The following is a 17,550-nucleotide window of genomic DNA, read 5'->3' on the forward strand; positions in this document are numbered from 1 at the left end:
TTTTTTAGTTTCATCATTTTCTGTTTGAAAATTATTTGGGCTACCTGCCCCCTAAAATGATAGTGAAGGAGCATTGGGATATTCAGTGCTTTTTGCAATGAAAATTGAATAATACTTTGTTTTTATTTTTCCTTAAGGGAGACTGTGAAGCAACTGGCTAGGGCAAATAAGGCATGTAGATTGTGTGAGAAGTGAGGTCATGTTCTCCTGCTTTGTCTGCATCAGAGTTCCAGTGCAACAACTGCTGGACATAAACCACTGCTGAGATAACTCATTTTCCTGTTTCCCACAAAGGAAAAAACAGCAGCTGGGTCTGAAGTGCCCGAGATGATTTGAATGAGTTCCTCATTCTTTCTAGTTATATCTTCAATTTGATCATCAGAGCGCAAAGTGAGAAGGACCCTAAACTATCCATTGGTTCTGGGGGCTGAAACTTGCTATTTTGGAAACAAAATTGTTATGTATTTCATGCTATAAGAGGGCTATATGTCTGTCTTCAAAGGTGGAATGAATTGCACATGAAGCCCATAGTGAAGAATGAAAAACTGTAAAATACTACTATAAAAGTAATGGTTTCAGGACAGGGGTCATGTCTTGGGAGGATGGTTTGGTGGACTTTTTTTTTTTTTTTCCTCCTTTTTTCCCCCTCCTACCTCCAATAATATGGATATACCTAAATTGGGCAGAAAATAATTACTGTGGGCAAATTAAGGTCTCTTGATTGCTGATTCAGGTAGGAGGAAGGATGGAGAGTAGTCGCAAAAGGGATAGAGAATGCCAGGAAACTATAATACTTCCTGACCTTGTTGAATTGCTTGAGTTCTGTGTTGTCAGCTTCAGAAATATCTGCATTTTGTGGCTTCAATTTCATAGTGGCTCTGTTCAGAGGTGCTGTATCCAAGTACCTCTCAGTGACAAAGTTGCATTGCTTACTGACATCCTTCCTGTCTTCCTCCTCTGTGGAGAGGGATGTGCAGTGGAGTTCTGGTTTTGGAAGGTAAAGTGTGTGTGTGTGTATGTGTGTGTTCAAAATATCTGCTGTTACACACTTGTGTTAATAAAGGGAAGGCTGAAGTAGTACACTCACAGTGGGAGCAGGAGGTGGTGAGTTTTTATGAAGATAATTGATTTCTCAGGGCGCTTACTCCACAGTTATGCACCATGGGGTAATTTTGCCTCTAACATAGAACGGCTTTACCTTGGTCATAGCAAGTTGGTTAGGATCCAAGTTGTCACCAGTATCTTTGTTTCAGATTTCAAATGATATTTTTTTTTGTGTTGTTATTTTGAAATGGAATTTGTACTCAATAAGTGTCTTAGCCTTTATTTTTAAGGAAGTTCTAGAAAGTTTTCTGCTTCTTAAAGGTAGTAAATTTGAACACTGTGTGTTTAAGTGTATTTGGTATGTAAACTGTTTTCACAGTATATGTTTATATTTTCTATTTTAGTAATTCCCCTTTTGCTTTTACAAGAAAAGACTTAAGACAAAACTTTCTTTCTTTTTAATTCAACTTTTTTTGTACCTTAACATCTTAGGATGAATATTTAAACAAACTTCAGTCTTGCTTCAAAATGTCCCTCTGTGCATCTTCTCACAAGGATTTTTCTCAGTTGCTGCCACTTCAGGATATTGGATGTAATAAAACAGAAATTAAAAACTCGCCCGCTGGTATCAGCTCTCCAGTTCCCTACAGCTGTAATCAGTCCACACTGACAGCAGAACAAAGTCCGATCTATATTCCTTCGTCTTACGTGGAAAACAGACATGAATATTCTGCAATGGCGTTCTGCAGTCCTGCTATGATTAATTACAACATTACCAGCAACTTTGGTGATCCAGAGAGTGCATCTGTGAGGCAAACGTCAAGCCCAAATGTGTTATGGTCTGCTCCTGGCCATCTCTCCCCCCTGACACTGCACTGTCAGTCATCGCTTCTCTACGCGGAGCAACCCAAGAGCCCGTGGTGTGAAGCAAGACCAGTGGAGCCAGTGCTACCTGTGACCAGGTGAGTAACACTCACTTGTTTAAAACTTTGCTAACTATTATTTACAGCTTCTTTAATTCTGTTAAGTCTCTCTCTCTCTCTCTCTCTCTTTTTTTTTTTCTAACATTTGACTTCTATGTGTTGATCTGTCTGAAAAACAAAGCAAAACCAAAAAACCTCTACCAAACATCAAATCAGTCCTCTTACTTTGCTATTTTTTTTTAATATAACTTCTGAAATAGGATTTTTTTCTAATGGCTCTTTAGAAAACTATGCAGTGACATAAAGTACTGTAAATGCCTTCAATGTAGGTATTACTGTGTGTAAACAAAAGTTGAAGGCTGCTGGGTACTACTTTTAATAAAAATGAATTTTGCTCTGGCAGATTAAGTCCTCTGGGTGAAATAAATAAAGGTTTATTCTATTTTCCTTCTCATAAAAGTTGTTTGATTTCCATTTGATTTCCATTTTACCTGGATTTTTTTTTCTGCATTGAATAGTTATAAAGGTTTTCATGAACTTAGAATTTAAAGGAAAGATTGTCTTTTTTTTTTTTTTTAATATTGACAGTCATGCCATAGCATACATCATGTTCAGAAGAGTGTTGTTACTGAAAAAGCCTGACTTTTTCTTGTTGCTCTTTTGAACTGACTTTGTATAAAGGCAATATGAACAGTAGCTTCACATGCTAAATTTTTCAGCAGTAAAACCGTTTGCAAAAAGTCTTCCCATGCTGCGCATTCACTGATGTTACAAACCATAAGATATCTGTACATCATCAGCTGATAAAATTACTCCATTCACATTCACAACAGCTGTTTTATGGATGAAAACACGAGGCATCACAGGTGCTGTTCCTGTTCTACCAATTGCATGTTTATTCACAGGGCTCCTCATTTAACTTCAGCAGTGATTGTCAGTATGAAAACCAGTGTGTCCTGGCAAAAAATCTAGTTCAATTACTAATAAAGGACTTGCATTATTTTTGCTACTACCCACATCCCTTCTGCAATGGGTGGGCCCTATGTTGTCTGTGCAGGGCTGAGGCGTGAGATCTAAGTCTGCTTCAGACTCATGGACTGCAAAAATCTGCAGCGTGGCTACTTGAATAGTCTGCCGTTGGAGTCAGCAGAGTAACAGGCAGTTCTGGAGTGCAAACTTGCTTTGGGCGTAGGTGTGTGGATTGGGAGAGGCTATTTGAATAGCACCAGTATACAAAAGGATTCCCTGAGCAGGTGTCCAATAAATAGGGCTAACACCTGAACTCTTCCCACTTCGGTTAATGTTTCAAAACAGACAGGTCTGGGAAAGCTGCTGTAGGATAGTGTTCTAAGCTGTCCCAATGGTGGGACAGCAGCTGGAGCAACCCAACAGCAAGAGTTCTGCATCTGGTGCTCTGCAGCATGCTCTCTACATAGGCAGAAGGGAAGCCAAGCCTGTCACCCTGGTGTTCAGGTAACTAAGTCTTATGCCTTCCGTACAGATTCTATGGACTATTGCTCCTGTAGCTGATGATGATGACTTTATTTAAAGGGGAGAAATCAATGAAATTTGGAGTCTAATTTTATGTATGGTCTTCGTCTTTCAGCAGCAAGTAAATATTATATTTCTTGCTATCTGGACCTTTTCAGTGGTCCATTTGTCTCAGTATGATGCATTGTAACCCCCTCTGTCTACAGGAGTTGTAAAACAAACAAAAAAAATTGTTTAATTTGACATGTAAACACAAAAGACAAGAGCTGTAGTTCCCTTCTTGTGGATATCCGGCCTGAAATAAAGATGTATTTTCTTTTTATCCTTTGGTGAGGTCTTAAACTAATGTCATGAACATTGTATTTATTGCCATGGGAACAATGACTGTGACACTACATCTTTATACCTTGAAGGAAGAGTTCTTGGGATTGAAATTTAAAGGAATAGCTCTGGGGGAAGGGAGAGACTAATGCTGCAAAGTGTAAGTAATTCTAAACAGTGTTGTAGTTCAAGAAAAAGGGGAGGGGGGGAGGGTGTTTGAATGATGAATAAGAAAACATTACCACATAGTTAGGTCTGTTATACAGTTTATTTTACCTTTAAAAATAAAGGAAAAGTCTCATTGTGAGAGGAGTTTATTTTCCCTGGGTGTAAACTTCCATTAGCATTAGCTAAACTAATGTAGTCCACCTTGCTACAGCTGGTCATTGTGTCATTTGGACCTTCCTGTAAATCAGCTTGAAATAAGAAACTTGAATTCTGTGCATTCCTGTTCCCTGAAAATAAGTTCATTATATGAAAACAGAAGAATTTTTATTTAACTTTGCTAAATGTTATTCAGTGTGGTCCTTTTCTACAACAGTAGTTCAACAAAAATGAACTGTTATTCCATGTAAAAATAGACTTGAATCTTTAGAGCTCCTTTTTTTTGTTTGTTTGTTTGTTTCTTCAGCAAATGACGGGAATTTAGTGATGCAGACTGTTTCTTTCTATTGTATGTCCTATAGCTAGTGAAGATAATAGAAATAGTGTCATACATTTTGTTGGTGCAGAATTGGTATATCCAAACACTCCATTTATGTTAAAATGAAACAAAGAGAAAAGGAATGTGACAGTGTAATTATATGATATTTAGGAGTAATCTGGCAGGGAGTCTGAGACTGATTTCTGCCTTCATGCCCTAACTAAAAGGTTTTTAATTAAAGAAAAAAAAGGTTTGATTTTAAAATGGACAGATATATTTCTTTTCAAAAAGTGTTAGGAAACTTTAATGAAGGTGCCAGACTGATTCTTCTGGAACTTAATTTGTTCCTCCCTTTTACTATTTTCCTTGTTCTTCTGACTAATTGCAGAAAGAACATGTAAGTAAAGGTTTGTGCAGGCCAGCAATGCTTGCTTGATTACAAATTATTTAGTAACTACATTTGCCTTGTTCACTGTGCACTAATATTTTATTTATGCATTGTTTAAACTCTGCTCTGAAGCTATAATTATTTGTTTTATCCTCCTATGCTATTTTTTAAAAATTGTGTTAATTCTGTAGAGCACTCAAAAGTATCTTGAAAACTCTCTGAAGTGATGGATTGGCATTTCAATTTTATGATGAAGGAGTTAGAGATTAAGCAATAATATGTCCCTTAATCTTCAGATACCTATGGCACAATTTTTCTCATATTAATCAGTGTTTGGAGCAGAACCTGTGCTCTGGAGATATAAATATTGACAGTTTTGTGATATTAACACCTCCAGAAGTTATGGTGGAGGGAGTCTCTAGAAACTGAGGAAGATAAGGATTGAGAAGTATTCTGCAGCTGACTTTTACCCAACATCTTCCACATGTTCTGGGAGAGAAAGGAAGAGGTTTAAACTCCTTGGAGGAAAACTCAGTAACTATAAGACTCTCCTTGGACTTCCAGCATGCTAAACAGGGCAAGAGTATGAGCACAGGAAGCAACAGTCTCGGATACAGCCTTTGTCATTGTACGGCTTATGTTCATATGGGATTGAATCATCTCCAGGCAGTGAATGAGCCAGTGGCCTGTAGGAGGGAAGCCTATTAAGAAATGATAAAATCTGGCCTGTTAATTTTTAACTTCACAATTTTTTGCTTTTTTGTTGTTGTTGTTTTTCTAGGTGTCTTTTGTTTTTGATTTTTCTTTTCCTCCCTCTCTTTATAAAGCAAAATAGTTTAGGTTTTAAGAAAAGCATGGCACACAACAAATGCTGTGAGTAAATCTGGCTAATTGCCACAGTTCTTAATTTTTAATAAAAAGTTGAATTTAGGCTCAAATTTTCCAGGTGTAGCATATGCATCAAACACATGCTGTGACAGAGCTCAGGCCTTGGAGATCCTTTTGGGTCACTTGCAACTTGGGATATTCCATGATTCTGTGGAAGCTAGAAGGAATTAAGAGATGTGATAGATATTGAATAACCTAAATAGTTCTGCTGATTCTTTCTCCTTTAGGGTAATCATCTTGTCACTGTTGATGACTAGTAGGAAATCGCTGACTTGTTACCTTCCGAAAAAAATCTTAGTTCTCTTTAGGGAAACATAATATCTCTATATAGAAATCATGATCATAAATAGAGAGCAGCCAGGGTACATCTTCCTTTTTCCTGCATCCTTTTGTGTAGGAGTTTTGTGGGCACACAGCCAGCTATGGTCAGTTTTAGTGGAGGACCTGGCAGCTTAATCATCTGCTGAGCATGCTTGAGTACACCAGCCACACAAGCGATGGGAAGCGGCCTCTAACCATGTGTGAGGCTACCTGTTCTGTTTCGTCGTTTGTATGGATAAGCTGCCCCATCACGAGGTCCTCAGGAAAATGAATATGTACCTTAAAGCTCTCGACTATTTCCTAGCTCTGTTGTCCTTAAAGACAGCAATAACAAAATGATTGGTTTTGAACCTCATGCTGCACTGCCACAGCTATTGCCGGTGAGCAGATTTCATGCTCGTTGAGCCTGCGGGAGGGATTTGTTCCAGACTGCTGCTCTGCGTGCAAGCTGTTTGCCACAGCCTGTGGAAGTCACGTAGCTTGCATGTATGCGGGGTGGCTGATGCTTCTTTCTAGAGAATGAAACACTCACAATGACTGGAAGGTAACAAGCAGCACTCCTTGGTGAGATGTTACAGTGTGTACTTTTTTCTGTATTTTCATCCATAGCATCTCTGCTCTTTAACAAGGGCAATAAACATAGTTTGCTACAGCATATCAGTCAGTCACTGAGATGCTCTCCAGCTGATACAGATTCTCTTCTGATTCTCACAGTTGGATCTTGATTCCCAAGTTCAGCTTAAAAATATATCTCTGCTACTAAAGTGAAATGCCAAATTACTTTTTCTTCCAAATACAGGTAAATGGAAAGAAATAGCAATATGTTTTCCTCTTTACTTTAGCAGCACCTTAGGTATGTGTGATACAGCTCCTTTTTTCTAGGGGAGAGTTTCTCCACATTGGGCTTCCTAGTGTGGCAGAAGTGGAAATATTTAGTGATTGAGAAATTCATTAACTGTGTATGTAACCAGAGACCAGGGTCATTAAACATCTAAACACCATTATTTCCTGTAACATCTGAATAAATGAACGTTTAAAAAAGATTATTATTACTGTTGTTTAAAGAAGCTTGAAGTAACTTATTTCTTCAATAAATACTGTAACTTTCCTGTTTTGGAATTTGCTGAGAAGCACCTTTTTTCCTTTCTGACTCTTCTACTAGAAAATTGTGGCATGTTCTCCTCAAATACTTGTAAACTCAATGATTTTTCATTGGCATGCGGGTGTGTTTATTCTTACCTCCTGTCATGAAACCGGCACAAAGTCTACTTTCAACATGTTAGTTAAAGCCTCTTCAACAGCACTTTCAACATATTTCTGCTGTTCTGTTTAAACTTGCTCTCGTTGGTGAACGGGTTTCTTCTGCTCTGGAGCATATTCTTCACAAGTCACAGATTGTGCCACCTGCTGTCTTATTCAAACTGAAGTTTCTTCTCTTTAATACTGCTGGAAGGCAGTAGAACTCTGCAATTCCTAGTTTGTGCCTCTGAGCTTAAGTGTGTACCGTTAAGTTCACTCTACAGCTTCCCTTTTATCAGACTGCTGCTGAGAGTTTGCACATGACAGTATTTTCTCTCTAGCTAGAAACTGTATTGACCAAAAAGGTAAGACATGCTAAAACCACCAAGAAAACAAGGTCCAGAAAGTATACAATGGATGTGTTTCCTATGCCTAAAACCTGGTTTACTGACAATCTTATTTCCTTTCCTCTTGCTGTTTGTTTACAGGATCTTGGTGTCAGGAATTGGCTGTTATTTCATGTTATTGTCCCATTCTAATTTTAATCCAGTTGCTAAGAATAGTTCCAATGAGCTGGAACTATTTGCAGCACTTCAGAAATGCAGGCATCTTATTAACTTAAGTGGAGAAAACATTTTTATTGATGCTGTTTCTCCATCATTCTTGTATTCGGACTTTCTTTTACTTAGCATTTCCATTGTTAGGGTGATCAATGTGGGTGGTCACCTTGAACAGAAAACTTTGTTTTATGTTATGAATTGATGTTGTAGACTCAGATTCACATTTCATGTGAAAAATAATGAAACCCTTTGCTAGATTTATGTAGTTATGACAGAGCTAGATTTATTTTTTACTCTTTTATAACATGTTTTTCTTCTCTATCAGAGAGACATTAAAAAGAAAAACTAATGGCAATGACTGTACAAGCCCAATTGCAAATAATCCTGGTTCAAAAAGAGATGCCCACTTCTGTGCGGTCTGCAGTGACTATGCTTCAGGATATCACTACGGAGTCTGGTCATGTGAAGGCTGCAAAGCATTCTTTAAAAGAAGTATTCAAGGTAGGTAAATCAGCTTTTGATAATTTTGCTCAGATAAATTGTTTCATATGATGAGAGACTGCAGTGGTTGATCTAGTAGTGAGTTAATCTAAAATCCTTGTGCATGGTTGCATATAGAAAATAGAACAACATGTGATTTGACTGCTTTATCTTTTGGTTCTTATGTGATCAAGATCTGGAAACATTACAGAACAAACAAATGATTTCTTTAGAGAAGAGGTGGAGTACATGGCATGGGAGAGCCCTGCAGCAAAGGCCTCTATGGGGATGGCACTGCACACCTGTGAATCTGATTGCAGTTTGTGTCCCAAAGCAGACACAGTAATCGTGAATTTCTTGCAACAGACACAGAGTAGGTAATTGTCTGAAGACTTTGCTTGCAAGGAACTATTCCTGACAAGAGTATATTGCCTGGAGCTGTTGTCACAGCATATAATATGTACACAGTATGTAGGATATAAAAATGTGTAGTAAATACTAGGTACGAACCTGATTATTATTTTTCACTCATCCTGCTCCTAAGGCCTACGATGCAGTATTTCTTACTCTGATAGATCTCTCTATCTAAGGTCATGACTTCAGTGTTTAAATTCTCAAATATTTTTTATTTAATTCAGATTTGCTGAGTGGTTGCAGGATGAAATAGATGTAGTTCTCCATGGTTGTTATCACAGCCTACAGGCAATGACTTATGCACCACACTGCAGATTTGAATCACTCTAGCTCTTTAACCCTGGCCCTGTTTATTATGTTCTTTGGCCTCATCTGGGACCTCTTGGTGGGAAACTTAATTAGATTGACATTGGATACTAACTGCAGATGCTAACACAAACTTCTGTCCTTGTTTGGTCTGTAATGTTCCCTTCCTCTTCTGCACAGGGCCTTCAGAAATCTTGAGGTGGGCTTTTTTGGCTCAATGTGGCAGAATTGGTGTCACCATTAGAATCAAACTTAATTCAAACCTTGTTTGCCTTGTCAACTTATTGTGCAAGTTCTGCTTGGGTGAATAACAATTTCTATGAACTGTTGCAAGTTCTTCTGATTTTTAACATAATTGAAGAGAACTTTGTCTCCAGTTCATCACAAATGAATACTGAATTTGATCTCAAAGTGTTTTTTGTCAGGAAAATTATTTGCCTGCCCTTGTGTTGCTCACATGTGCTTTGGCCATGAAAAAGTTACCCACTGTGGCTTTTTATACACCTTAATGTACCCTGTCAGGTAACATTTGTTTGTAATTCAAATAAATGAAAGCAAGTTCTTGGCATAAAGCACTATCAAACATTCAGTTGCAACTGTTGTTATGAAGGATGTTGCTTATAAAAATCAAAAACTTCTGGGCTTACCACAGCCCAGCATTTAACAATTGGGCTATGGTGGGCCCAGAATTAGTATTAAATGATATGACTGGACAAATGTGTGTGGTCTCCTCTGCTTGTCTAAGTTTATAGCATAGCATATTGGTCCCACATCTCTGAACATCTGCCTGCAAACAAAATTATCCCAAGGCCACAGGAGTTTAAAACCCTTTTATACTTTTGTGTGCTTGGATTATAGTGCAACAGAGAGCCTCTTCCTCCTTTCCCCCCATGTTGTGTGAAGAGTGACAAACAGTAATTTGTTTTTCAGTCTTATCTGCCAGTAGGAAATAGGACAAACTGTAACCTGATCTCTTCTTTTTAAAACTCTGTCAGTTCAAAAATTCAAGGCTAATATTATTTTAATTTTGCAAGGAAATAGTCACAATGTTTCAGTTAAATAATTATGCTTGGGGACATGAACTATTGGACTTGCTCATGAATCAAGGCAAAACCAAAACAAACAAACAAAAAAACATACTTCTAGACTGCTCTATCTTTGCCTGGTCTATTCTTAATGTTTGAAAAAATAACTTTGAAAAGCAACTTGAGAGAAAAAAAGATTACAAAATGTAAATGATTGAATATTATTTGCATTCTTTGGTAACTACTGCAAGAGAGACTTCCAGGATTTGGTAGTAGGTGATTTGATTGTATTTAGACCAAGATCATAGTTGAATCTAGTTTATATTAATAAACTTTTGGACCTGATTATTGGTTAATGAAATACAGCAATGTAAAGGGGAGGGCGCGGGAGATGTGGGGTGAAGTGAGAGAGAAAGGGAAGGCAACAAAAAGTCTGTATTGGAAACTGATGCAAATCAGACAAAAACTTGTCCAGTTATAGCTTCTGCTTTATTTTGTATTATATAGTATGCATTAATTTATGTTAGCCTTTCTATCTTGGGCTGCCTTTTTATCTTTTTTTTCTCTTCTTCTTTTTTCTTTTTTAATTACCTTTAGTTAGGGTCAGTTCTCCAAAGGCTTCCTCATTTCTGGAACTCACCATGTCAGAGAGAGAGAGCTCAGTAAATAGAGCTGTAGTTTCCTTAAATCTTGCAGGACTGAGACTGTATACACTGCTATTTTCAACTGTGCAGAGGAAAAAATCTTCTATCTGCCACCTGTAGAATCTCAAAATACAGTAAGAAGTTGGAGATTGAGAGTTAACATCTACAAGAGCATATGTCCCATTTTCAAAAATGAGTTAGTATTAGAGGATGTTTGGTTATCTAGCAGTCACCAGTAAATGCTGATCTACATTGTCTGGTTACTTTTGAGGACACAGATTAACATCTTCAGTATAGCATAAATACATATTTGCATAATTTAAATTAATGGAGCTTAGATATGTGTATAAGACAAAGTTGGGATGCTTAAAATCAAGAAGATTCTGATATGGGAAATGGCCAATAGAGATTGATGGAGATGTTACATTTTCTCTCTTGTACTCTGCTGCAGGACATAATGATTACATCTGCCCAGCTACCAATCAATGCACAATAGACAAAAACAGGCGCAAAAGCTGCCAGGCATGCCGGCTACGGAAATGCTATGAAGTGGGAATGATGAAATGCGGTGAGTTTTTTGTGTCAGTGTTTCTTGACTGGGTTTTAACTTCTCTTTTCCTTCAGCCAATTCTGTACAGCTCCCCCTCGGAATCCTGTGAAGGCACGACAAGGCAATTAGAGCAAGGTTTAAGCTGGTTTTATATGTAGGAATGCACTGATTCTTAAAGCAGAAAAAGAGTTTTATTTTCAGAAGAAAACCTATGGGAAGGAGCAGGGAGTAGGTTAAATGCAGGTAAACCATAGCTCCTCTGCAGAGCTCTGTGAACGCAGTTTATTTGCATCTGCAGAATGGGAACCCAGGTACTACTGCTGCTTGAGCCTCAACTGAAATCCCTTATAATATGGGGTAGATGAGCCTGTACTGTGTTCTCTGTTTGAATGTAATGAGAGAACAGCAGCACTACATCAGAACAGTAGTAAATTAGCCCAGTGTCCTGCCTCCAGTGGTGACAGCGTGAATGCCTAGGGAAGAGTAAGTGAGACTAACAGCTAAGTGAAGCTACTGCTGAAAACTTTGAGGACAGAAGAGGTTTCTTTCATTTAATAGGCCTCAATGGAAAAATCAAATAGTAATTTGTACAGTGTCCCGCTTTTAGTCCTGAAAAGTCCTAGCACCTACAACATCCCATAGCAAGGAGTTCTGCAGCTTGACTACATGTCTTATAAAGAACAAGCTATTGTTGCTTATAGTTTCCCCAGTGTACATATCAGAAATAGGCTGGGAAAACATTACATAGAAAAACTAGAGTGGAAAGGACAAGGTCACTGTGTCTGGTCCTTGGTGATTTGCAGGCATGCATCTTATTTCGACCCATTTAATGCAGATACCTATTTCTATTTCAAGGCTAGACAGTGTTTTCACTCTTCCACTGCTTTGATCTGAAGTTTGTTTGCAGAATATTATTTCTTTCATTAAGAATATTCTTGTGAATACCGGTCTGCATTTATTGCTGGATGGTTAATGCCCATTTATTTTTGTGGCAACGATGTCTTGTAGCTTAGAGGCTCTTTTCTTTATTGTTAATGCTCTAGTTGTATTTATGGACTACAGTCATATCCCCTCACAACCTTCTTTTATTATGCTAAATAAACCAAGCAATTTCCTCTTCTTGTAAAATAGGACAGTAGACAGATTTTTGGAAGTTAGGGTAGCTCGTCCCTCAGTATGCTCTAGTTTGGAATAATCCATTTTGCACTTGGGTGACCAGAATCATGGAAGATATTCCTGTGAACTCTCCTCACTGTAACAGCATTAAAACTTATCTGTTCCTGCAGGAGGTTTTCTCTGCATGCAGCCCAGGATCATGTTTGCCTTTTCATTGGTTGCATCTTGCTGACAGTTCATAATCATTCAATGAGTTGTTACGATTGCAGCCTCCTTGTTCATTTCTAGATGATAACTCCCAGCTTAGAGCAACAATTTCAATTGTTCCTTGTATTACTTTTGTACTCCTGAAGCACTTTTAGTTTCTGTTGCTCAAGTCAGCTAGGTCTTTCTAAATGAAGTTCCTATCTTCTGCAGCGATGATGCATCTTGGCTTTGTCATTGTTTTTCATTAATAAGTTCTTAGCTACCTTTGCTGTCTGGCCTCCAGAAAGGAAAGCCATACTCTTGCAAAGAAGATGCCTTTTGAAGCTTTAATTTCTGAGTAATGTTGGTATCATTTGTTCATATTTATGACTGAGAATTTTACTCAATGCGTAAGTCTCTCTGAGAGTGTTTTCTATCATGATTCAGCATTGGATTTGGAGAGCTTTTGAAAAGATTGATTCTACTATAATATTATAAGATGGTTCTCCACAATGCTTTCCTTAAATTAATCCTTTTATTCTTATTGTCCAGGAAGTCCTGGTTTGTGATTAGGCTTCATAGATGCTAAGGTATTACAAGTAATAAAAGATGATAATATGTAATTATGTCTTGGTCCATGTTCCTTTTAATCTTGTCACATAATCATAAACATTTTTCCCTACAATATGTTTATAGTACGTTAATGACACTTTGAAACTTATAAATGTCTTCATTTTTATATTAAATATAATAGATCTGTCTATTATATCTAATATATTAAATATAATAAGTAACAGGAGTTATATTTTAAAAATAATTAGTTTTCTAATTAGTTTCAGTAGCACTGAAATCTGAGAATCATGAGAATATAATTTGAGAATCTTTAGAATTTAATTTGAAAAAAAAGGAATATAAAAATTACATGTTTGCTAATTGAAGCAGAATTGCATGAATTACCTGATGAGTTAAGAGGCATCTGTGAATGACAGACATTTAAACGAGACAGATTTTAAGAGTGTTATTTCTTGCATGAAACATAAATGACACTTCCTGCAGATCAGAGTGTTTATCTTTCAAATTTTTTCTTCTTAGAGACATGCTTTAATACCACTTTTGTACTGTAGAAAGCCATAAAAGAGTACATTTTCTTTTTAATGAAGGCTTTTCCCAAGTCTCTGTGCTTTTCCCAGGTCACTTAGTGAATGCATGGGTTCACTGCTGCTAAAACCCTGCACAGGATAGAATGGTTTGTAAAAGCATATTTACTCAGCAGAGACTTGTTGTCCAGCAGAAGTGATAAAAGAGCCTCAATTACCACTTTGCCAGTTCATGAAAGCTTGCCATAAACTCCACACTGTTTGCATGACATCTTTAAATCCTCATTTTGTATATTATCAATGGATGGCTTGGCCAAAAAAAAAAAAAGTTGTGTTTATATATTCACGTATGTTTCTGCGGGTAAATGCACTTGGGTAGTATATGCCATCTTTAAAACAGTGGGAGGTAGTAGGAAAACGTTGCTTTGGAGTTTCCTGGTCTGAAATTCTCTTGGGTGTCATTGCATTCATAAACATAGAGAAGTCAACTTGACAAGCCACAGGTATTTCAGAAGAGGCTAGCTTGGAGGTGCTTAATATCAAGGTGATAATGGATTTTCTAACAGAACATATACCACCGCTTCCAAAAGCACAGGGTCTCAGACGCTGCATCTGTAAATTTCTCTGCAGGAAGTTTGTGTTGCCTACTGTTCCAATCAAGAAAACTGCTGCAAATTTTGGCATTAGGAGCAATGGTAGACAACTAATTGCAAAGCACTGTCACCAGGAACAAGGAAAACAGAATTAGTACACATTTATTAAAAGTAAATTCTGCTCTGCAAATTTGAATAAAATTGATCAGGATAAAACAGATCTTCTCTTAGAGCTTTCTGGTGTTCACCTGAGGATCCTGAAGTGGACTAGGCTGATGGCCCGGGGCAGTAAAGAGGAGAGGAGTTGCTTCATCACTTTGCTATAGCCACTCTGTGAGCAGCTGGACCACTGCTTTTCTTTTTTTGCTTCCTGAGGCTCGAACAAACATTCTTCCATAAGACGACTTCAGTTTCCCTGTTGTCCCTGTTGGACTAGACTTACTTTTCCAAACAAAGATTGGTTTTGCACCCTTCCCAACAAAATGTGGAAGCTGAGGGGCCATACTAAAAATTGATGGATAGATACTGCCCTGAATACTGGCACCATTCCATAAGTTTGCAGGAAAAAAAATAATAAAAGACTTCTATGTGGGGTCATACGAAATGTGAAGTTCAGGATTTAGCTCTTTTTCTCCTGTATTTGTCTGCTGCATGCAGTTTCTAGATAGCACTTTGAAATACAGTAAATTGCTTTTCACATAGAAAGTAAATGGGGAAAAATGTTTCGAGGCATTCTCTGGACATCAGATGTATTAATTGTATTTTAGCTATTTTAGAAACCATTGCAATTTCAGCTCTTGTTCTCGTATGTCCATGGCAGACAGCAGCTTCTTTGTCAGTAGGCCTGCTCGATGAATACAGGCATATTCACCAGAACACTTGCATTTGCCTTCAAAGGTGATTTGAGTGATAATGGTTTACTAATGTATACTTGAGAACAGAAAGTTTTAAGCTCAAACACTTATAAACTGATTATAATATATTCAGTGGTAGATTCTGCAATTCCTGCTGAACTGGCTAGTTATGTAAGCAGTTGCCAGGGACCAAAATCAATGTTAAGAGCAACATGCCCACCATATCAGACAGACGTTTGCAATTTTCAAAGAATTTGTAAAGAACGTGTTGATTTAAAAAGGGTGTGTTCTACTGCCAATAACACCTGTTGTGATTTATTCATGGTTGAGTGAACAACCGACTCATTATAATAAGCTAACACAGAATACCCTGAGTCATAAGAGACCCACAAGGTCCATGGAGTCCAACTCCCGGCTCCACACAGGACCACCCAAAAATCAGACCATCAGACCATTGTCCAAGTGCTTCTTGAATTCTGTCAGGCTCAGTGCCATGACCACTGCCCTGGGGGGCCTGTCCCAGTGCCCGACCACCCTCTGGGTGCAGAACCTTTCCCTAACCCTCAGCCTGACCCTCCCCTGTCCCAGCTCCATGCCGTTCCCTCGGGTCCTGTCGCTGTCCCCAGAGAGCAGAGCTCAGCACCTGCCCCTCCGCTCCCCTCGGGAGGGAGCTGCAGGCCACCGTGAGGCCTCCCCTCGGCCTGCTCTGCTCTGGGCTGAACAAACCAAATGACTGATGTGTCTCATTTCTTGTGTTCTTCTGATCACTTACCCATGTGGCTTATGGTGCTGTAACTGGAGGTCTTGCCCTTGATCCAGCATTCTCAGCTGAATACAGCTGTTTTCTTATGCAAAGAATTGTTCTAAATGAGAAGAGTGCAGTAGGAAGAATGATCATCTTGTACACTTTTCCAATTCCCTGAATTACCTTTATATGAATGAATATTAGCTATTAAGTATATTTAGGGAGTTTGTGGTAAGGTCAGTAACAGTCCCTAACCTTGGAAACTTTGTTTTATTGGTGTGTCTTTAAAAGACAGATCCACATCTCTGTCTAGTTAAGACAAACATTAAGCTGGTCTGTAATTATTTCCTCACATAGTTTTATAAACACATGTGCCTTTTGGATGCTAATGGATGTACAGGCAACATTTTTCAGTCCTGCCTAAACTTTGCATTTAAATGGGAAGCACAAAAGTTCCTTTACATGGTTTAAATGTTGTATTAATTGGAAAGGCTGATAATTCCTGACAGATCAACTGACTGGCAAGTTTAAATGTTGTTTTCCTCGCTGTGCAGTCTTACAGGGCACTCTTGCTCTCTCTTCCCCCCGCTCTCTCTTCCCTTCTAAATACTAGCAAAATAAATTTTCATGTGGAAATAAATGGTATTTCCTTTAATTACCGATGAGTTATTTTAGCACACTGCTCAGTGGATCAGCCTTTGCCTACTTTGACAGTATACATTGATTAAAAAATACAAAATACAAAAATTCAGTATCCTGTTTCTTTCCTTTTCCTTTTTTTTTTTTTTCCTCCTCCTTCACAACTCCTTTTTTTTCCATTTCAAATGAGTTGAGGACAGCTGATCAGAGCATGCTGAGTCCCACAGGAATGCCCTTGGTTCAATTCAGTGCTGGGAATTGAACTAGGATCCATGAGCTGGTTGCAAGTGCTTGCCTGAGCACTCGCTGCTTCTGGCAGGTGTCTCTGAACTGCTGGAATTTCTTCCTTATTGTCTCACCAGATGTCTCCTCATCTCCCCAGCTCACTTTTAAACCAGTAGTTTTTCTGACTTTATTGTTTTAGATATGGTCCCTTCAGCAAACTGAACAACTCTTCCCTGTGTTTAATTTAAAGGCTGCTGTTCCTCATGAGCCCTCTTTTAGAGGGATTCACATCTCCACCACGTACTGGAGAATAAAACCAATGCATGCCACAGAACAGCTGGTATTTTCTGCCCAAGAAAATGCCTCCTCCTCCCTGCATCTACCTATGGTTTTTAGTCCCTCTGTGCTATTTGTCTTGTTTAGCCCTTCAAGATGCCCTTGTTCAATGTGTTTCAGCGTTCTAAATAGTAAAACCCATACAAAGTGTTGCTTTCTGCTCTAGTTCAGTTATCTCCTGGTGGTTACAGTCTCTACTATGGACATTCATATGGAAGTCACAGCCACTGACTTCTCTGTACATAGAGCACCGTGATACCTTGGTGTTTCCTCATTCTGTCTCCAGTTGTACTTTTGTTCCAGTTTCTTAGCTCACTGTTGACCTTTCCTCTTTGTCTTCCGTGATGGAAAATATTTACATACTTTCTGTTCATGATGTGACTTCAGAACAGTTTGCAGCCCACAGTGCCATTCTAATGTTTTTCTGAAGCTGACAAAGCACTTTAAGACTTTCCTCTCTCTTGACCTTAGTACATTAGTCCAAAATGAGGTTTAGCACAGAGTTCACTACATCTTCCGTGT

General features: G+C 38.3%; 1 protein-coding gene across 1 annotated transcript in view; it reads left to right on the forward strand.

Moving 5' to 3' along the window:
* Positions 1–1,542: 1,542 nt before the first annotated feature.
* The window catches only part of ESR2 (estrogen receptor 2), a 33,858-nt gene continuing 17,850 nt past the window's right edge, over positions 1,543–17,550 (forward strand). Inside the window, exons 1-3 of the mRNA XM_035551243.1 lie at positions 1,543–2,006; positions 8,144–8,319; positions 11,139–11,255. Coding sequence (XP_035407136.1) covers positions 1,573–2,006; positions 8,144–8,319; positions 11,139–11,255 — 727 coding nt within the window. The 5' untranslated portion in view covers positions 1,543–1,572. The remainder of the gene's footprint in view (positions 2,007–8,143; positions 8,320–11,138; positions 11,256–17,550) is intronic.

This window comes from Cygnus atratus, chromosome 5 (assembly GCF_013377495.2).
Source record: "Cygnus atratus isolate AKBS03 ecotype Queensland, Australia chromosome 5, CAtr_DNAZoo_HiC_assembly, whole genome shotgun sequence".
NCBI lineage: Eukaryota > Metazoa > Chordata > Aves > Anseriformes > Anatidae > Cygnus > Cygnus atratus.